At 36.5% G+C, this 22,553-nt stretch overlaps 1 protein-coding gene across 17 annotated transcripts in view; it reads right to left on the bottom strand.

Moving 5' to 3' along the window:
• Positions 1 to 4,223: 4,223 nt before the first annotated feature.
• Positions 4,224 to 22,553, bottom strand: part of ANAPC10 (anaphase promoting complex subunit 10) — a 39,554-nt gene continuing 21,224 nt past the window's right edge. For 9 of the 17 annotated variants that reach the window (XM_075150056.1, XM_075150058.1, XM_075150053.1 and 6 more), the window contains one exon: positions 4,224 to 4,610. In XM_075150056.1, coding sequence (XP_075006157.1) covers positions 4,380 to 4,610 — 231 coding nt within the window. In that variant the 3' untranslated portion in view covers positions 4,224 to 4,379. Of the gene's footprint in view, positions 4,611 to 9,021; positions 9,121 to 12,252; positions 12,337 to 12,991; positions 13,870 to 14,637; positions 14,770 to 22,553 lie in introns of those variants that run through there. The other 8 variants (XR_012673601.1, XR_012673594.1, XR_012673599.1 and 5 more) reach the window with 5 other exon arrangements.

Raw genomic sequence — 22,553 nt, 5'->3', positions numbered from 1 at the left:
ATTTAAGATTAGTTGTCCTTGTAACCAGTACACCTTACTCTTTCATATGTGGAGAAGCAAGCCAAAATACTCACATAACTACCCTAAGGTCTTAGCACAGAGTTATAATTCTTAGCAAGCCACATTTGTGAATATCTGACTGTTTTTTCTTCATCACTTTGAAGAAGCAGTCTTGTTTGCTCATTGTTGAAGAAAAGTATGCTTTAAGCTGGCAACAAGTTGACAACCTGTCTCTTCTTAGCATCCCCTGAAGCTAACATTTGTAAAACCGTCTTGTGGGGCAAATAGGTCAATTGTTGACTTTATGCTTTTTAGAAATATAGTTCTGTATTCATTTCTACTGAGAAGCTGACAACTTGGACATACTAAAGACTACAGTTTCCCAGGACTTGTCTCCTTCCAAACAGCAGCCAAAGTGTGCACGTGCGGAAAAATAAAACAAAATAGTTATGAATGTAAGATATTGTTAAAGAATGCAAAGGAAATTTTTTTCAGACTGAGCAGAAGTGAATATGAGAGACAAGTATACCAAGCTAAAATGTTATTACCATTTTCATTAAAAACCTGCAAATTCATGATCAACATCAAAATGGTTCTAGTATTCCATCAGCACTATTTATACATGAGTCTAAGAATGTTTATTTTTGTGAATTTTCACTGCAAAGGTAACTCATTCTGGCTTTTCTCTAGGTTTGCAATTTTGGATCTCTAGCACACATTAGCAGTTAACTGTAATTTACAGCACTTGTTGACACCTTCCAAAGAAGGATGTGGCTAGGCAATATATAAGCTTTAACTAAATTAACATTACAAGAACTTTCTGTTCTCAAACTCAGTCTTTGGAAAAATCTGTATGCTCAACAGTTTTGGTGCTTAGTCACATAAAATTGCTCTTTCAAGTGATAAGATCCCAGACAATTGTGTGTCTGAAAAAAATGAGCAAGAAAAAAAGAAGTAGCAGCTAAACACAACGTATGTGTAGTAACTTTCTGCAATGGTTTGGCAGACCAGTTTGTCTATCCCAATTCAAATACCAAGTACTATATTAATACACAAAGGCAGTAACTTGCCTTATTTTCAGACACAATCCTCTAGGACCTCATCACTGAAAAATCAGCAGTCTTACGTGACTAAGCACCAAAAATGTTAAAAAACAAACCTATTTGCACAGATGTTAAATACCAATGCAATGTATCTACAACTGTTACGAAACAACATCAAAAAGATTTAAGATGGATTTAGAATGGCCACTGCACTTGTTTTCAAGTAACACTGAATATCAAAGAGCAAGACACAAACTGTAGTAATGAGTTTGCATTTTTATACTGCCTTTCAGGCATAGTCATGTGTTATTCTGTCAGCAGCAGTTGAAGGAGTTACTTGCTGTACTCTCCCTTTTAACCTACTCCCACTCTCATCATCATGACTCACTGTTCACTCCCACGGTCTTACCACAGATTACTTGCTTCCACTCAATACTAAGAATACACTTATTTTAAAGGGCCAAGGAAGTCACCAAGGATCTAACTGTTTCACAGATGCAGTTTAGTGAACAGCCATGAAGGCTCAACCATGGAAATGGTAATTTCTGGCAATAAAGTAGAAACAAAATATTGGAATGTGCAGCTTCAGACTGGATCTGCTGTTGATAGAAGAATAAAGTGTAACTACAGCCTTAACCTTTAAAGAGCCTTGTGCACCTTAACATCTACTGAACGACTGTATTAAGTTATTACATACAGTTTCCCTCCCCAACAGTAAAGCTTAACATCATCTAGTTTGACATAGGTATCATAGGTTCTTAAAACCACTTGAACACCATTTATGATTTCAGAGTAGCAAGATAAGTAGTCAAGCTAGGTTTCAGCTTATTCAACTACACTGTCAGGAATAACAATTCTAAATTTTGAAGACAAATACTGGTACCTATCCTGCATGGACATAGGAGCCCTGAAAAATCAATAAAAGCAGGAATAGCTCTCTAAAGATCCAAAAATGATGCCTACTGAGGCAGGGCAGAAATAAGCAGAACAAGACTGCACTCACAGGCCTGTTCCTAGTCTCCTGGATAATGTTCGTCATAGAGCAGTATTACTTGACTTCATTAGCCTAAAGATAATGGGTGCTGCTTTGAAATATGTGCCCTTAACTTGGGTACATTTAATTGTTTACGCAACCCTTGAACTCCTACCTGAACCATTCTTGGGGATGGTTCATGCAGAATATATTCATGTCCATTTCAAGGACTGGTCTTTTGTGAACTGATGAGAAAATAAATGCATATATTATTGAAGTACGTAATAAATAATGTAGAATGACATGTAAGAGAAAAGAATACTTCAAAGTTTCTTTGAATCAAAATATTTTACGTGTTATTGACTAGAGTTCAGAATTACCACAGAATTATCTATGGTAGAATTATTAAGTGGGGAACAGTGGCTTGACAATACAAAGCCAAGATGGATAACTACAATCTTACCTTCTTGGAGAAAAACAGGAAAATTACATACATAATAATCTCCTTTCTTAAAAAAATCAATAACTTAACAACAAAATCACTGGATAAATCCAGGGTGTTTTTTCTTGTTTTGTTGGGGTTTTTTTTTTGACAGAAAAACATGAAGCAGTACATCAAAAGTACAAATTCTGCTTCAAATAAGTGAATAGGAATGTACAACTCCTTGACACTATATAATGAAATCCACTGAACTGACAGGCTTTGTGAAAAGCATGAGTTCAACCAGCTTCTGCCGAACAGGAATTCTGCTGTTGATACATCCTTTACATGGAAAGGTAACGTACCATTAAGGTCCTCCTGAAATTATTGAATCCACATTTAAATAGAGAACTCAGGCTAGTCATGGACTTCTCTACAAGGTTCATTATCAGGAAATGCCCATTTTAATTACCCTCCTAAAGACTCTGGAATTCAACCAGAGGACAAAACTGTTCAGTAAACAGCAGCTTACTTCATTAAGTATATAAAGGATTTCAACAGCTGAATCTTTATCCATCTTTGATAACCTTCCCATTTTCCTCTATTTCACCTTTTTTCTCCTCTGGAAGATCCTGTATCATTGTTTGATGAGCTTCCACTATTATTAGCCTTTCCTTGCTCACAATTAAGAAGAGTGTCAGGAGTTTTCCTCGGCTGAGATTAGTCTGGATTTACCATCAACTTTTATGGTGCTAGGAGAAAGAATGGGTTTGATTAATACTAAACATTTTAAAAGAAACCCTTGTACTTCAACAGCCTCTTTCTAAAATCTACTTAATTTTTTTAAAGGCTGAAATAACTAGTAATTAGATTATAAGACATATTCCTACTCATAGCAAGTAGATGAAGCATACATTTTCCTTGCAATGTTCTTTACTTTAAAACACGTTAAAGAAACTCCATGCTATGAGTCTGAGATTACCTTGTGTTATACACTAGAATTCTCAGGACTTTAGAAAGTGCATTGGACTTTCAGATTCATTCCTACTGTTATTGTATGACATTGGAGCATTCCTCTCTCTCCCCCTGTTTTGAACAGCTATCACGTTTAGATGATCTGTACTCAGTATATCTATATTAATGTACATACTATATTGAGTAATTTGGAAAGGTTCGGGTTTCTTCATGTCATTGTCATCTTTATTTCATTATCGGTCACTGGAACAGGCTCCCTAGGGAATTCATGGCACCAAGCCCATCAGAGTTCAAGGAGCATCTGGACAACGCTCTTAGTCATATAGTTTAGTTTTAGGTAGTCCTGCAAGGAGCAGGGAGTTGGACTCAATGATACTTATGGGTCCCTTCCAACTTGAGATACTCAAGTTGGATTTATGATCTACTTCACAGTTACGAAGAAGGCTAAATCCATGCAGAGAGTCATTAAGCAGAAAAAACCCTATACAGAAAAGAGTACAACACATTAACATAAGCAATGACAGGAAAATACTACTGGTAATGTCTTTAAACTATGTCTGTTCAAGAAGAATGCTCTTTCAAAAGAGCAACTTTTAGGTCAAGGAATGAACAGTAAACGCTATAGAACAAACTATTTCCATGCATAATCATTCGGGGAAGAATCACCCAAAACTGTATTATAATCAAATCAATTATTGATTCCTGGTCACAAATACGTTCTTTTAAAGTGCCCAGGTTTTCTTCCTCTCAGATAGTATAAGAGTACTCAAAGACTCCAAGCAAAAGTAATGCAAAATTACAGACTACAATATACTGTAACACAAGATTATCTTTATTTCAAAATCATACAAAGTATAAACAAAAAGATATAATTACACTGAAGTAAACCCTGCTCTTTAAGTATTTGAATACTTAAGTAATGATACTGCCATCAAAAAATGCCTTTATTATTTCTCATTAAGAAATTTTATCTTATGGAGCGATACATCATGAAATCAATTGTTGTACATCTAGGGAATTTACCAATAGAGCTCTCTTCCACCGGGGTGTACACTTTGATTTGTCTCATGTGAGTGTCTCTTCCATTTTGGTGATTAGCTAGAACAGCAATCTGAATCATAAACGTGCGAATAGGCTTCTTATGAGTATCTGTTAAAGGAACATGAATCCAGCCGCTTGGTTCCACTAATTCAAGTTGCTGCCAAAAACAAGACAAAAAAGCAAAACATTCAGAAACAGTTAACATACTTAATATAAATGATCACATATTAAACCTGTTTAATAGACCAGAGACTTGCAAATCAGATTTCAGTTACTTTTTCAAATGAATTTGAAATAGTACAGTTGAATACTCATAGCTAATTTACTGCTGGTGTAATTGGATATAAATTAATTTGGTTGACTACAGTTGTGTTTGCTTTTGCCTTTCGGAATCTACCCTTCATTTTGTGCCTTAACCTTAAAATAAAAATCAATATAAAAAAAATACAGACTTGAGTATAAATTCAAGAAAGTCAAAGCAGTACTATCTGGATCTTGTTACTGAAGTACACTGCTCAAAGATGACAGAAAATACGCATCTTAAAGTTAAATTGTTTTATCTAGGCACTCTGAACTAAAATATGCTAGAATGGCTTACGTAGGAAACTAAATCCACACAAAGTCTGGGTTTTCAGAAATTCCTTAGATTATTAGGGGAACTGGGGAGGAGGAAGATGACAGCGGAAAAAATACAGGATAACTCACAGACTTCATCTCACCTATGTGTCAAGACAGATGCCTGGCCAATTAGTAACTGCTGCACAGCCATTTATTCAATTCTAAGGTCCCTTTGACTTGGCTTTTATACAACAAACCAAGTGTAATATGATTATTTTTTTCTTTTTTAATTTTGATCCTACAGAAACCAATGTCAAAGCAAGCAAAGAATTTCATTTCGTTAACTCTAAACCACATCACTGACACATCAGCATGCTGAAATCAAGCTAGATGCTAAGCAGAAGTGTGGTAACAGCTTTTGTTTAAAGCTAGTTGCCCAACTTCAAAGTACAGCTCAAAACACATATGGAAGAGCACACAAGTAAGCGGAAGTCTTGGGGGGGAAGGAGGGGGAACACAACCCCAAACAGTTGTCCACAAGCAAGTGGATTTCACAGAGCTAAGCATATAAGATTGCTGTTCTTAGCAGTTGAGTTCCTCTAAGGCAGACCTATGCTTTGAGCAGCTCAAAATTCCCATCTTTCTCCTGAAAATACTGCATGACAAACATCCTGTCAAATGCTTTGCCTTTGCTGAAGCTTTCAAAAGACCCATCTGAGATCTACTGTTTCAGAGACAGCAAATACCCTGAGGGAATGATCCAAGAAAAAAGTGAAGAAGGGGAAAAAAAAAAAGTTTGACGACTACTTTAAGTTTAAAGAGACAAAAAACCCTCTCACACCTCCACCTTAAAAAAACAGAAAGAACCCCCCCTCATCCCAGCCCAAAACTCTCCACTGCTGCAGGCTCTCCAACAAATAATTTCCAAAGCATTAAATTCACTAAACCTTAGCAACAAATCTTTTCACTCTGGGAGCTAGACACTTCCACAAACACACATTCACTTACTTGTTTTAACCCTGTCCCTTTCAAAAAACCTACAAAAATCTTTTTTGCATAGGGAATTTCAGGTAACAGTTGGCTTTACAAAGAGATAAAAATGATGACTGTTGAAGCGGCTTTACAAAGGGCAAATTTATCATGGTGAGGTAGTATTCAACAGTTTGAGCAAGTATGCTTTCCATCTCCACAGTGAACAGAAAGGATGAGGATCCCAGTAATATTTTATTCAACTAGAACTAAGGTAAAGTGGCTATGATTTAGAAGAGAATTAAAAGATTATTGCTAATTAAACTTGCATTTTAATATTATTCTCACAGTCTACAAATTTTGACTGCTGATTCAAAGTGGAAAAATTAAGTTCCAGAGCTATGATATTGGGATTTTTATGCTTGGATCAGTATGAAGTGGATTAGTTAATACAGTAAAAAAAAAAAAAAAAGTACTACTTTCTATAGGTTGACATCATTGGTTTCAGACAGATCCAATATAGTTCAGGTTTGCATGCTTTATGGGGAAAGAAATTGCAAAGACTGAAATAATGACTCCATCTCCAAGAGAGCTACCAAGGGATTGGCAAAACTGGACTATTTGTACAGAAGGAAGTTGGATGCTTATTAAATTCAGAGAAAAATTGCATCTTTTATTTTAAGAGAATTATTACGGTCATAAGCATAAGCATTGGAAAGTTAAGAGTTGCAAAGGTAATTTTATTAATGTAATAATATACTTGTATCTTATTACATAAATAAACTTTTGATTACATATTTATGAATGCTTTGTTTCATCCCTGATCAATGGGAGGTGGTCATATGCTTTATTTATAGCATGTTATTTTTCAGTCCTGCTACAAAGGCAACCAATTTCTTCACGAGTCTTTCTACAGAGATGGGACAAGTAATTTCTACATCTGTAAAACAGGCAACTGAGGCATTAGGTTAATTAAATTAAAATATTCCCTAGTTCCAGATGTCAAATTTCACATACTTTGAGCCTGATTTTTACTGTCCTTAGTAGCATACAGTATTTTACATGAGGTTTAGCTCCCACTGAGTTCACTTGCAGTTATAAGTGTCTGCATTTCTGTGAATTGATAAGAGTTCTCAAACCAGCCACGAGAACACACAGTATGAGCAGCCACCTAGGAACAGTTATTTGAGTGCACCATGTAAAAACACCATGACTAAGCACAGATTGCACAAAATTCATCAAGCAGCATTCAATTGTCTTAACCACAAAGCCTTTTTTTTATTCCTGAAATCTCTGCTTCACTTACTCCACATGTTCTAACTTCTGTAACAGAGAAATACACATCCTTTACTGTACAAATCCTGGACTCATCCTCAGAATAGACCCTTTACCCCATTCCAATCAAAGCGTGCAACACTTGTGATGAAGTTGGAGGCTGTACTACAAAATATTAAGTGCAAGAGGTCCGAGTTAGACTTAAATGTTTGAAAAAAGTGAGCTCTTGATTTTTGCCCTCTAAATAACATTACTGTACTGACATTTTTGGAGTCTAACTTTTTTTTAAATTGATGCCTACATAGTTCAGTAAAACGATTAAAGCCTTGAGACCCACTCAACTACTGAAGTTTAAATACAATAAAACCTAACAATTATTATCTGAACATCCACTAGAAAAGGAAGTAATATTTTGCCAGTATGATACACACATTTCCTGTGACCAAAGGAATGGTACACGCACACGCGCTCCTAAATTCTTCTCCTCCACATCTGTCATGCTCTTTCAGATCAGTGAGACAGTTTCTTTTTCCAGAGGGCCCAGGTCTTTCACCAGGGAGAAGGAACAGGACATGGGAATAGGCGGTGGTGGTACAAGACAAAATGCTGCCCACTCTTAGTTCAATGTCAGCACCCAGATACAGCCGTTACAATTCCTAGCAGAAGTGGGATGAAATATGCAGCTCTACTCTGCCTGGAGCATTCCCAGTGTGAACAGAATCTAAAGGAAACTTACTGTGAAGTTTTAAGAAATTCCTATTAAGCCCATGCAAATGGCAATCTTTCAAAGCCTTGTAAACCGGTCTGGAAATTTGGGTGGATTTTTACAGGGAGGCAAAAGGCACATCCTCAACACAAAGGCTGAACTATTGCCAAATTTCAAATCCTTGCTTCAGAGCTTGGGGGCACTGGAGCATCAAAGAAGGACACCAGAATATTCTCACACAAGCAAAATAGCATACTTTTCACTAGCCTTATTCTTGGAACAGAACTGCTTTGGCTGAAACTTTCAAAAAAATTCAACCCAAAGCAGACATCTGGCATGGAAAAAAACTGTCTGAACTGAACTTTGGCAAAAGTTAAAGTAACTAAGAGTTAAGCCTTAAAATGGAAAGGGTCACGCAACCTTAAATACAGGTGGCACTAGCAGTTCTACCTATAGTAAATACTATACTTTAAATCCATTTCAGTTGACTTTGCTGTCAACCCTGTTCTTTAAAACCACTAGCCACTATATATACACACATATATACGTTTCACCCCAACTCTACAGCATAAGTCCACTATGAGAAAATACCAGATTAAGTTTCCTCCTGTATTTTTTACTCCTATGTATGTCATTAAGAATCAGTCACAATTAACTGGCTTCCAGAAAAGTTTTAAAAATCAGCTATATTATTAATTACCTGAGTGAAATTAAAAATTGGAAGTTTCTTTCTGTTATGTGTTTTACCAGAAAAGGTTAAAAAAGGGAAACAAAGGAAAGAATCAATGCAAGTTCAATTTTAGTGACTCAGGACAGTTCCTGCAGCTCTAGGCTAATCTTATATACAATATACTAAAAGCCTAGGGTTTGTTTTTGATTTTGTGGGGGTTTTTTGTGTTTTTTGTTTGGTTTTTGTTTTGGGGGTTTTTTGGGGTTGTTTTTGTTTTTGGTTTTTAATTTGCTTCTAATACTATAAATTCTGCGACAATTGGTAAACAAGAGCATCAAAGTCAAAATAAAGGCACAAAGGGATAAAAATTGAAATGGAAAAATCACTCACCTGTCCTTTGCTGCTGTTATATACTCTTATCTATCTCTTCTCCTGCTTTCTCTCCATTGCTGTCTTATTTTTCCTGTCCTCTGCGTGCTACAGCTTTACCTACGGACATATACTCCCACTCCAGTAATCCATGTTATTTTGAAAGCCAAAGCAGAAAAAATGTCCTCAATGGAAATCTCGTCCCCAGCCAATTTAATAGCCCTGTTTCTTCACTTTATTGTATAGTCCAGAGGTTCTACAGAATTCCATACACATTTGGCAAGGCTACTATTGCAAATAATGAGTGTTCTACCATAGAAGATGCAAACCACACAACAAAATAAAAATTTAAAAAAGAAAAAAAAAAATCAAGGCCAAAGCAACTTGAGGTTACATTTCAGAAAGATGACTGGGCACAAGACCAGAGCTTTTAAGACGAAGTTTGTTGTACACTGGTATTGCTGGCCTCCTTATAGGATATGAGATTATTTATCCAAAGAAGGTTTTTCTATTGTACTTAATCCTACTTAAGTTGAATATTGACCTCTTTTCCATACTCAGTGATATTCTGCTTAAATTCTATGGTGTCTTCAAAGTGGCATATAACTCAAACTGCTACTTCTACTAGGCCTATAAACTCAACCCAAGTTGTTTGCTGTATTTACAGTAGGCTAACATCCTTGAAACAATACATGACTTTTGTTGCCTTATGAAGATATCTGTTGTGAAGATACAGAAAGGAATAAAAAAACAGTGTAAGTAGTTTCATATTCAGGGTCATTACAAACACATTCCAGAATGTATGCTAGACAGACTTCAGGGGAATAAGTTTTTTTATGCATATATAGGAAGAAAAAGTAGCCTGTTTTCTTCCCCTACAGAAAAAATCCTCTTCTGCACACATGTACTGACAGAAAGCTGAGAATTACTGCTGCCATCACAGCTTCAGCATGATATAACATGATTCTGAGATGTTGGTACCTCATCACATTTCCATCTGTGCTACTAGATCCAAATGGCAACACATATTTCTAGTGGCTGCCTCTAAAACAGGCTGTGAAATCAAACAGCATTTGATTTTACTCCTACTTTTCCCATAAAACTGTTAAAGCTGCTTCTTTAGTGACGTAGCCATCTTTGAAATTAAAAGTAATGGCTAGACTCTTCTTCACAAATATAATTTGCCTTTCTATGTGCTTAACTAGTTCTTACCATACAGCTATATAAAAAACCCTAAGCTTTTCAAAGCAAGTGTTCTCAATACTGTATTCCTCCAAACAGAAGATGATTATAAAACTAAGTTCCAGCGAAAATAAATGCTATTTTCAGAAATGGAATATTTATCAATACACAGTCTTTCTCCAAGTTGAGTGGTCAAATATGGGAAAGGCTTTTCCCTGTTTAGCCTTTGGTTTTTTTTTTACAGCTATCCAAATATTGTTTTCACAACAACTAGTAAAGAGAAAGAAGGCTGGCTAAATTTCCAAAACTCTCTTTCCATAACTGCCATGTCCTACCATATAGCTACCAGGATTCAGAATCAGTAGAACTCTGCATAATTCCAAGTATTGGAACTGTCAACACATGAAGTAGCAGAGCTTGGGCTTCAGCCATCACTTCACTTAGGAAGGAAGAGAACCAGTTAATAGCAGTGATGCACCAGTTCCAGCAGAAAAATGAAGCATGTCCAAAAGAAACTTTGCAAGTTCCAAGTGAGTCAAAGGAGGGACACCACATTAGCAGCTTAACAAGAAACACAGAACATGCTCAAAGGACCCACTGTGAAAAGCACACTTCTTTGCTCTAACGAAGCAACGACCACCTAAGGAGGTGGCTCTGTGGTCTTAATCAGTCACCTACTTAAACGGTCAAGAAATCTAACTTCAGTCCATTAGGTAAGAGAAGTTTTCCATTCTTCCAAATAGCAGTTCCTGAAGAGTCTAGAGGAGACAGTCCCTGCCTCAGGAAGATTCAACTATGGATTTGCGCAGACAGGAGACTAGTTGCAGAATAAGCTATATTAGGCAGTGAAACCTGCAAATACCAAAAATTCCTATCATATATAAGCTTTTTGTTCAAATGAGCTGAAAGAAATAACTTTTGGAAAGACTGGCAAGGTTGAAAAAGAGAAAGGTCAAAAAGATCCTTGCAAAAAGTTTTACATAACCTCCTTCTTCGGACTATTCTGCTCCAGATTAAAACAGTAAAAATTAACCAATTCCCAGGTGTTAGAAAGTTGTATCCGATTAAACTAAAGACAACTAAACACACAAGCCAAGCTAGAAAGAGTAAGTAAAGTTTACTGATATAGATTACCAAAATAAATATTTGTCACAGAATATGTATCCAAGCCTAGAAGGAGCACAGAAGTCAACAAGTGCTCAATCAGCTCAACATAACAGGGAAACACTATGAAAAGTGACAAAATATATTAGGCCAAATTTTCATGAATGCACTAAATTTGACTTCATTTTGCACAGATCAGTTTTCAACACATCTTGCCAAGTTTCTTTCAGAATCATTTGTACCCATGTAAATAATCAAATGCATCAAGTGTGCCAATTCAGTTTATGCAATTAAGCTGTTTGTAAGTGACAGTGTATATATGTCCAGAATCACCTGTAGCTTGTCTTCATTTCACTCATTTCTGAACTGTCGAATGAAATGTTAAGAAGTCTTGCAAAAATTAAATATTCTTCAGGAAATGCTCTGTAAAGCGACACTTCTGCTTTATTATGTCAAGCAAAAGAAGCTCATCATCAACTTGAGGATCTTTCACTGTAAATTCCTGGTAAAAGGCAGACATCTAAAAACTGGAGTTATAGCCTTTGAAGGGGAAGGAATCAGCTAAGGCAATGTTATCCCACTATGAGGATCTCATCCTTTAAAATACGATTGGCCAAGTTTTAAATACACTTGACAAGTTGTGAAAGAGCAACGGACTGAGGTGCAAAAAGGATTCAAACCACATAAGATTTTTTTTTTTAAAACAATACTTGGTAAATAGCATAAAATCATTAAATTGGAGGCTAGTGTAATGCTGTGAACTAAAAGTAAAATGCTTCTAGACAGGTATCACTGAAAACTTGCAAGTAGTTTTATACAAGATGTGCAACTGGATGGATGGAGATCTGCAGACAGATCACTCATACAATGCAAAAAAATATTGACAAACCTATCTGAAGTTTGATCTGAAATTTATTCAAACCATGCCCCCTCTCTCTCCCCCAGCTCTTTGCCATTACTACCAACCTGATCATCAGTATGAGTTTGTCATGGCTATCCAACAGGAACTGTGATGCAGAATTGCCAGTGAGGATCCCCTTTGGGCATCACCTCAGGGACACAAAAATACATCTGAAGAACTGGAATTCCTCAAAACAGTGTCATGTGTAAGTCCTATACTGCCTAGTGGTACTCTACATACAATCTTGATCCATTCTCATTTCCTTATGATTTAACACCCAAATTCCTATGGTTTCTTAAAACAACGCAGCTTCAATCATAGCAGCTAAATTATCACAGTTTAGTGAAGAATCACAGTTACTGTAAGCAAACAGCTACTTTACAAAAATGCATTGATAGATTCCCAGTGTGGTTAACCAGCAAGCCATATCCTCCCTGCATGGTGGGCCAATGATTAGCATCTATGATGCTCAAATAGAGATTCTTACACTGCCTTTCCAAATTTCATGTTTGGATTACAGAAGCAGCACAACACATTGGACAATGTCAGTGGGTTATATTACATTGCCAGCTTGTAGATCACAGAAACAGGCATGTTTCTGAAGTAAGCAGATTATGTCAATTGAGCTATGATGTAACCTAAATTTCATTTCCCAGAAGTGATTCACCAGCCAACTCGTGAAATGGTTTCATTGACTGGTCCATTTTGATATTCTTTAGAATCAGGTGTCCTGATCAGAATTTAGCCATATGGTAAAAAAGCAAGGAACCATTTGATTTGATTCTGCTGATAAAACAATGCAATCTCTTCCCAGATGTACTTCATTGATTCAGACAGAATTTCAATATTACAACAGGAATAAACTTAGGAAGAACACATTTAAATTTAACCCATGAAATGTTAAACAGGGAAAGTCAGGGTTTGCATTGTTATTGCCCTCATAGTTTGCCTTTGAAATTTTCTGCAATCAGATGAGGAGCATATAAGAGGACAACCATTAAGTCTTAGACATGAGAGGAGTGTCTGGTGAGTAAGTATGCACATAAGACTATTGTCAAATGGGAGAAAATGGGGTACAACTGCGCATGCTGTGGAACACCAAGAATTTTATGACATGGACTCACAGGAAAAACAGCTGTTTCCAAAGCATCAAGTGATAAAGAATCATAAGCACTGATGCCTGAAAAAAGGTCAAGGCTGTGCTGAACTGCCCACAAAAAAAACTCCTGACAGATGAAGTCACTTTGGTGGAAGTCCCACAGGTTGATACACGGATGGTCTGGACACATGTGGAGGGGCCCCTGTCCGTGGTACTTAAGAACCACCACCCTGCCCATCACGCTCACACTACTGCATCCGCTCACAGTACTTGCCGGTAACACTTGTACAATCAGGTACATGCAGCCTGAGAAACAAATAAATAGCCTGCCAAATGCTCAGCTACAGTGGATTTGTCAGCCAAAACTGTCTTACTCAACTGTAATTTCAAAAAAATATTGTCTGCTTACTCTGGGTGGCAGAAAAAGAGCAAGCAAAAGGAAAGAAAAAGAAAAAAACAGACAACAAGTTTTGAATATTTCATCCTCTAGAATTTGGCTGAAAACAACTCTTGATTCTAGAAAATGTATCTGCAGAAACCATCAGGAATTTGTCACAGGAATTTGTTTGCTGGGAAAGTCTCTCTGGAAAGAAAGGAACACTGTTTTCACATTTGTTGTGCCACATACACTTTTTAAAAATATATTCTGAGGGATAATGCATAGGCACCTCAAAATTCATTACAAAAATATGTCTCAAGATATATATAATGTTTCAGAGAAGGCCAAAAATGTTAAATAGGCTTGGAGAGTTTGGTCTCAAGTCCCACATCTTTAAAATCCTATTTTTTTGTTGAGTGAGGTCACTTGAACTTTTACATAATAGAGTTTATGTTTGATACATCTATAAATTAAATCTCATTAGAGAAGGACTGCCTGTCTGTGTATGTTTTAAGTGGCAGCCATCCTATCCACTGGAACTTAAGAAAAATACAAAAACCTTCTCCCAGTCCCTTTGGAAAGCAGAGTGATCAAATCAGCAAATATAGAGCGACAGCGCAGTCTAGCATGGAGTTTCATATGTGCATGTATGGATATAAGGCCTAAAACTCCAAAGCAAACCTTCAACCCACAGCAGGAAGTCATCTAAGTTTAGTTTGGTTTCAGCTAAAACAGATTCCATCTTAACAGGAACCTATTGCTCCAGAAGAAATACTGTCTCCGACTGAAATCAGTCATAACAGCTGTGAAATTTTGGATCTCTGATTTAATGAAAAATGGTTTTCATAATTCATTTAAGGATCAGTCAACAGTGGAGGAAGGGAAGGCAAACATATCCTAAGCCCATTAGCATTCTCCTGCTGGGACCTACGTCTCATTAAGCAGCTGTCACAATAGACAGGAATGCCATACCTTTGCAGGTGCACTGCTATTAAACTTTGAGAAGGCTCCTGGTATCAGGGGAAATCCTTCAGACCTACAGGGATTTGGCTCCAATGTGAATCTCAGTTACTTCCCTTGAGCTTGGCAGATAGTATGCTGAAGCTGAAAAAGCAACAAAAAAAAAATTCTTGAGCTTATGCTCTATAGTGGTGGCCTGGCTGACAGTGTCAAAAATAGGTAATGCAGCCCAAAACAAACTTTCTGCTTCAGTTTGCCTACTTCTGGTACCTAAGTTGTTTAAAGTCTAAGTTGCAGACATATTGGAACAGACTGCATCTGGGCAGTCTGATCATAAAAATGAATGGTAGAAAAAGCTATGGTTTGCTGCAAGTCTTTCAACTTTCCAAAATTCCAGCATTCTGAAAGAGGGATGAGGGATTTTTTTTTAATTTTTTATTATTATTTTTTTAAAAACCGGAGTACTATCCAACTAAAATTATCAGTAGCTCAGAGTATTATAGATGCAGATGGGAGAAGGGAAACAGTACATTTAAAAATAAACACACAAAAAATTACTAGAAAAATATATAGCCAACACTGCACATTTAGAAACAAATGCACATCTCATTCAGTAAAATCAAACCATTTTGTATCTTTTGGGAAACACTTCAAATTGTAAAAGCTTATCTCACTGCAATGTTTTTTCATTTTACAGACAAGTAACTAAGGAGGAGGCCCCATATACACAAGGTAACAGGTAAGTATCCTACTAAGTAGGAGTCCGGCAGATGATGTCCAACTGATAACAAGTAATTTTTGGTATGCTGCATGACGACACAGAATAGAACCAGAAGATTCTCTAACAATTACATGTTTAAAGGATCAACTGTTGTAAAAATGGAGCAAACGATGGCATAAACATGGCAAATGTGATTCACAGAACAGTTGCTTTGAAAACTCTTCCAGTAACTTCTGTCTGATCAGAAGACAGGAAAAAAACAGGGAGACTGCTTTGCAAAAAAAAAAAGTGTCAAACACAACAAAACAAAAACCCATACAATTTTCCAAGTTCATTCCAACAAATGGCACTATCTGCAGTCAAACTTTCTAGTTACAACACAAAATACAAAATAGTGACAGAACTATCAAAAAAACCATCTGGTTAAGTATGTGGACTAAGGTTTTCATAACAAAGGAAATAGGGCACAAAGTTCTTAAAAAATTACTTAAGACAACAGATTACTAGCCCTTCTATTTAAATTCTTATCTTAGTCATGAATTTGAGTTCCTGCCTCCCACCCAAAAAAAGCACTGAAAAGGCTTAAGATTTTCCAATTCCTGTACTAAGATCTAAAAACCTTAGTCTCTCTTCAAAGCAGCATCCATCCAAAATAAGGGCATTATCTCCTACAGTTTCCAGGTGAGTCAGGCTGCTCTCAGGGAAGATAGTAGCACTTCAACCATCTACTGAAGAGAGGTAGGGGAAACCAGGAAGTAGGATAGCAGAAAGTGAAAGAGCAGAGAGCTATACAAAGAGAACAAAAAACAAGTTGAAGAAGAGCATGCTACAGCAAAGAAGTCTGAAAATATATTTTAAAAAACCCTCTGAAGTTCAGGTGAATTTACATTACAAATGGGACTGCTGGCCAAAGAAGAGGAGGTGTTAATATTGGCAGTTGCCTTTTATGAAAGGTGACAGAACACCACAGAATCCTACAAGAAAGGAGAGAATAAGCAGAATTTCCTGTAAGCAAAGAAACATGGGCTTTAAAAGAAAATCCTACAATAGTTACTTGTTAAGCGACGGTCTTATACAAGATGGCATTAAGGCAAATACAATTAAGACATCAGAAACCAGGAGATAGGAGAGCATAAAGGAAGAGGTCCTATCAATTTTTCTGAACCAGAACTGTTGGGTACAAGCAGAAACAATATAAATGGACTGTACGGATGCACTGCACAATTTTATTGGAAATGGAAGTTAAACAATTGAAATCACTACTGGGAAATAACTAATCTTACAAAGATGCAGAGGTTTGCAAAATGGATGAAAACTGTACTTCCGATGTCTGCAGTTCCCATTTGTTCCAAGATATATAATGGAATGATACTATGTTTGTGTGAAAGTGCAAAAAAAATCAGCTCATAATTTACCTTCAAAATTGTTTAGCCATATCCAGGAAATATGTCTAGACATAGCTACAGTTAAATTATACAAAGAAAGTATTTGAAAAAAGTCAGATTATGCAATGAATATTAAAGTGTCTGAAAACTAGCCACACTGAGTTAATCCTATATCAAATCATCTTGAATAACTTCGCGGAGACAGCCTAGTGATTACACTCCACGCCTTGCACTTTGCATCCCAGAGAATGCTGGAATGCTTCAGAAAATTAATATGGGAAATGAATACATATAACAAAATGGGAATATCACGAGATTTAAAAAAGTCAATAGTAGTAGTAGCAGACAGCTGCTAGCTCTGAAGTACCCTTTATAGGTGAGGGGGAGAAAGTAGATCTAAAACAAAAGAAAAACATTCCCCTTGCTGAAAAGGGCTCTTATTACACATTGAAGAGAACTAGATTTCTGATCTTCTACCAGAAGACGGGTGTACAAAACTGCATGGCTCTAACATTTTATCTGTCACACAAAAATGTAGTTCCTGAGTGACTTTAATTGTTAGAAAAAGACTGCAATAAATTATACCCGAGTGCTACCAAATTAAAAAATCCTACTTATTCTTTATCAGAAAGAGGACAAGTTGTTGCTTTGTAAGACATAAAAAACACCGGGGTGAAGTGAAAGCATTTCCCCTGTTTCCACAGGAATGACTTGTTTCTGAGGAAGTAGACATTGATTTCCTAAACCCAAGAAATTGAAAGACCCTACACCTATGTAAATAATGCCCAAATCCTGCAGAAGTATAATATACATACAAGTAAAACATTTTTGCATCTGGATAAGGACCCTGTGGATGCAGATACTCAGTAAAGCTAAGTGGGGCAAAACTTGATAAACTGTAACATTACTCAAGTTCATTATAGCATGCCAGATTTCAATAAGCATAAGCAGAGTAACATTTCACAGGATCCAGAGCAGATATAATGCTCAACTCAAGGAATATTTACTCATTGGAAACAAATGCAAGAGACTGTTGTGAAAACTATTTGTGTAAATTTAAAATGCAATGCAATGTCTCATCTGAGAAAGATCCCAAATTCATAAACATGTCTCACTGGAGATATATTTTCGTACGAATGAACTTTAAAAGAGAAGAAATAGGAGTATATCTGTCAGAGATTCAGCTGGGTAGTTTTACTTGAGCCAGAATACACTTTCATAAATTTGCAAAGCTGGAATCAGGACTGTTGCCCAATGGAAGCATTTAATTTTACATCTACAGACAATTTTTTTCTTTAACGTACTGGAACAAATGCAGTAGAGTTTTTACCTTTTGCTTGTGCTTTCTTACAAATCCATATGTAAGCGTGTCCAGAAAAATGCAAGGCTATGTTTCATTGTTTAACGTGAAGGTCAGACTCCGGACTCTATTTCTCTCAATCTAGATGAATTCTATTTCTTGACTTCTTTCTAGATTCCTCAAGGCACCATTCAATCAAAGAATGTACAGTTCAAAGGTATTCAGACGGAGCTATACAGTGCTGGGCTAATGACTACCTTACTGCAACAGCATGTCTACTATAAAGAGCAGTCTGGAATACTCTTAATGTTACATTCAGCAGATGTAAGAATACCAGCTCTTCAGCATAAACTGTATGAGAATCGAAATAAAATTACATCGTGTATGCTCCTGAAGAATGAGGGAACAGTGGAAAAAACAAAACATAAGAAAGACATAATTGAAAACTTGCTTAGCAATAGGCCTACTAAATCCTAATCTAGAGTTACTGTTAGATATCGTCTTACTGCTTAGAGATGTGAAGTCAGTAACAAGCTGATGAATTGGATTACAAATGCACGTGACTTACTGTATACCTTAAAGTCCTGTGGGTACATATGCTCCTCTGCTTAATTCAATTCCGCTATATGAGTAAATCTTTATCTCCTCATGATAGACAGTAGAAATAAACAGAAGAAAGTCTAATAATTCCACAATAGAAGTTCTTACCCCAGCAGTGCTGGATTTACCCAAAGCCGATTTATGAAAATCTCTCCATTAAACATGTTGACCATCATAACCACAACAGAGGCCTGTTCAAACAGAGGGAAGCCTACTTGAAAATTTTACTACATCATTTCTCCTGATATGGAACTGCAACTCTTTTCACAACAATGAAAAAAAAAAATGATTTAACGTTACTAATTATCATCAGTATCATCATCTTGCTAAGAAGTAACAAACGAATCTCAACATAAGAGAAACAAATTAGGATGTTCTGCATTTGCTAGTAGAAATTATTCAAAAAATCCTTCATACACACAGCTGAATTTGACCTCTGACAGATACAGGGAGCGAGGGGAGAAAAAAAAAAAAGGAGCATAGTAAGGTATTAGGGGCTAGAGTCCTACAGTTCACTCAAAGACTGTGACTGAGAACAGCATTCATAAAAAGCCTCAGTAAAAACTGTATTTGTTAACATTCCTTTAACATGAGACATAAAAAATTCCAGAATTCATTCTGAAATAAAATAGGAGTGTGAGATAAACCTAGTTTAGGAATTGAACAAAGAAGGCTAGAGAGCACAGGCTCTCAAGCCAGATACATATGCTACATTATTACTCTCATTCCACCCTCTCTTGTGTGTTCCTGCAGAAAATGGGAAAATCCTAGGAAAGGTTTTTCTGATTCAAATGCATGATCTCAGTTATCTTATGACAGAATAAGACAGAGAACAGTCCTCAGAAAGAAATAAATTATACTTCAGATCTACAGAAACATTTCCACTACTTGCGATAAAGAACAGGATACAACCACATTTGAATCTGCCCCCACCCCACCCCCAAAAAAAAAACACTTAGCAAAGAATAAGATGCAGACATTGCCTAGCAGTGTTCTCTAAGCTCCTAGCAGACACATGATCCCTGACCAAAACAACATTTCAGCAATCAAGGGAGCAAGATCTAACCCTAGAAAGGCCTGTCATGATTATAGCTCTGAAGCAACTGAATCTCTTGCTCAAGAACTCTGTATTTGTTCTAGGTATCTATCACTTGTCAGGTAGTATTTTCTTCTAAACCTCAAGGATTGCTTTAACTTGTCATGTGAACACCATTCCTTTCCATAACTACTTTCTTAATGACACTGTGAATAATCTCAGTTTTCCATTAAAACGTTAAGCTTCAGGAATAATAAAAAAAAAAAAAAAAGCATGATTGTAATGATAAAACCCCCTCATATACCTACATGAAATACATTTGTTCATCTACTTTTATCTGAAAAAAAAAGTCTGTCTTTTCATTTTTAGAGATACAGAATAATATACTCTTACTACTGTTTATGCATGCTAACACTACTTGTGAATTTATGGAAATTTTTGGTTGTTTGTTTTGGTGCTGGCCTGACAAAGTATGGCACATCCAGTGCATTTTATGGATTTGTTTTGGGTTTGTTTTTTTTTTTAAAATCTTACTTGGCAGCAGCACCTGATAACTTTGCCACAAGGCAATACCTATTACAAATAGTTAAATCTGATTGAATTTGTACTGATGCAAATAAAGATACTTACAACATGGAAGCCACACGTAGGCCAGAAAATAGTAAGTCGTGGACCAGTTGGCTCCTAATTTTTTCTACACTGGGGCCACTTCCTCCCCCCACCCCACTGCTAAACTGTTAAAGAAGAGTGGTTAAAGATAGTTACAGGATGTTCTCAGCTGCTGTTGCCTACAAGTTGTTTAAGTGAAACAGAAAATAAGGTGCGGTGCACCAGTTGACCAGCAACAGTTGAGATGACAGCACAAGACTTTCTTAGTTCTTAGGTATCCTAGAAAGTTCACATTCCTTTTATACCTTCTTTTCTTATGCTTAACCCAAATTAAATGTCAACTGCTGGCCTTCCTCTTTGAAGGATTTTAATAGCGTGTTAGTATCAATCTTTGATTTGACCTTTCTGCACATATTTAGCACTTCTCACTGTTTGAAATTATCTAGTATTCCCTCTAAGGATTACTTTCCACAATTAAGTCTGTGAAGACAATCAAGTAAATCAAAGCTGATTATTTATAATTCACTGACTTTATCCTCCCAATCCTGATCCACAGTTTGTGGAAAAAAATAGCTCAAATGCCACTGCAAGGTATTTCCAATTCGCTAGCAACCTCTCCAAAAAGAGAAAAGCAGGAGTGAGTGAGCAACGTCTTACTATCACCTTTGACACAAAAGAACTCAGTTTTAAATCCTTCAGGGAAGATGCTGGCATTCAGTATTGGGCTCCCACTATGTCTTTTTACATATAGGATCCAAAACCAGAACAGATAACTTTGGATTTCTCAGGTCTGGGGAACTTCAAGGATGAGAAAGAGCATGGTTGTACAATGTGGTTGGGGGGAAGAACAAGAAGAAGAGATAGTTAGCAGCCCTCTATTAACAATTTCCATGCAGTATGCAGGGCCCTTTACTACAGAAAAACATCACTTCCCTTTCAAATACATGTCTGCTGATACCAGAAAGCACTTCTCCAAGACTTCCTCCCTAGCATGCTGCTCCCTATAGATTAAAGAAGAGTCTCTTTTTCCAGACAGTTTCTTCAATGGTACCTACCTTTTTGCTCTGCTAAATAACTGGTAAAGCCAGGTGTCTGGATTCCTCCCAGAATACTCATCATTTCCCCCCACACTTTCCCAAAAGCCAATAAATGACACAGCAGGCAAAGAAAGCAAAGATTTTCAGCTTTCCTTAGCTCAAACCTTGAAGCCTTATGTGACTAGGAGCCTCTTCAAACATCCAGGAAAAAACCTAACTGACAATCCACACAGCAATTTCCCCTTGGGGACACACGCAATTAAAATTGTTACCAGAGGCTTCCCTTCAAATCTTTACAAGCAAGGAAAACCTTAAGAGATACATGATATTGTTACAGCAATTAACACTGTATGGAAATTCAGAATGCAGGCATCCCCCTTGTCAATGATCAAAAAAAACTAATTATGTGCCCAAACAACCTGTTGACCTAATTTCTGCAATGGATTGTAGCACATTTATTCACAAAAAGTTATAAAAACAGTAATATAAACTCTTAAGTAATTTGCTGTTTAAGACAGAAGAGCACACTTGGGTGGAAAAGCATTATGCTTTAATCTGAAAAAGAAATTAAGTTAACCTATACCTAAGAACTAGCCCATTACCATATTGATAACAGTAAAAAGGAAGGACATACACTTTTGCAATTACTTCACTGAAGGAAAAAGACACACATGTATATAGTTCTGTGGTCATATGACATGATCTTAACCACAGTTGAGGGGGGCAGGAACAAAAAAAAAAAACCCCACAAGTGAAGTCAGTCTGTAATTTTTTTTTAGATAGATAACCAAAAGCATAATTTCTATACTGGCAAGCATACGCTGACATCATTTACCACTGGCAGTTATACTAGTAGAAGGTAGCTTTAGCAGTGTTTATTCAGTCAGATAAATGATAATAATCTTGAGTATCAAGGTAATCTATCACACTTTACCTGGCTTGAACCTTATAATCTGGTTTAGAATCATTTCCTTTTCTCTTAACTTTTATGAATCTAGCAAAAGACTAGAAACTGTAATCATCTGTCCCTGCATTAAACAATTTGCCTACCAGGGTCTCCAACAATATGCCCAAGTGCAGAGAGATTAAAAACAAATGAGAAAATAGATGTTACTACACACTACAGTTTGCAAGTGAACAGTATTACACATGTTTTGTAAGCTACAGTTAAAAAGTATTCTGAACAACTGAGAGGGGTGATCTGATCGAGCACCATGAAGACATTCTAAATGAGCCTGCA

This window comes from Calonectris borealis, chromosome 4 (assembly GCF_964195595.1).
Source record: "Calonectris borealis chromosome 4, bCalBor7.hap1.2, whole genome shotgun sequence".
NCBI classification, from domain to species: Eukaryota; Metazoa; Chordata; class Aves; order Procellariiformes; family Procellariidae; genus Calonectris; species Calonectris borealis.
The sequence above is the reverse complement of the archived record's forward strand: the minus strand, read 5'-3'. Positions and strand labels throughout refer to the sequence as shown.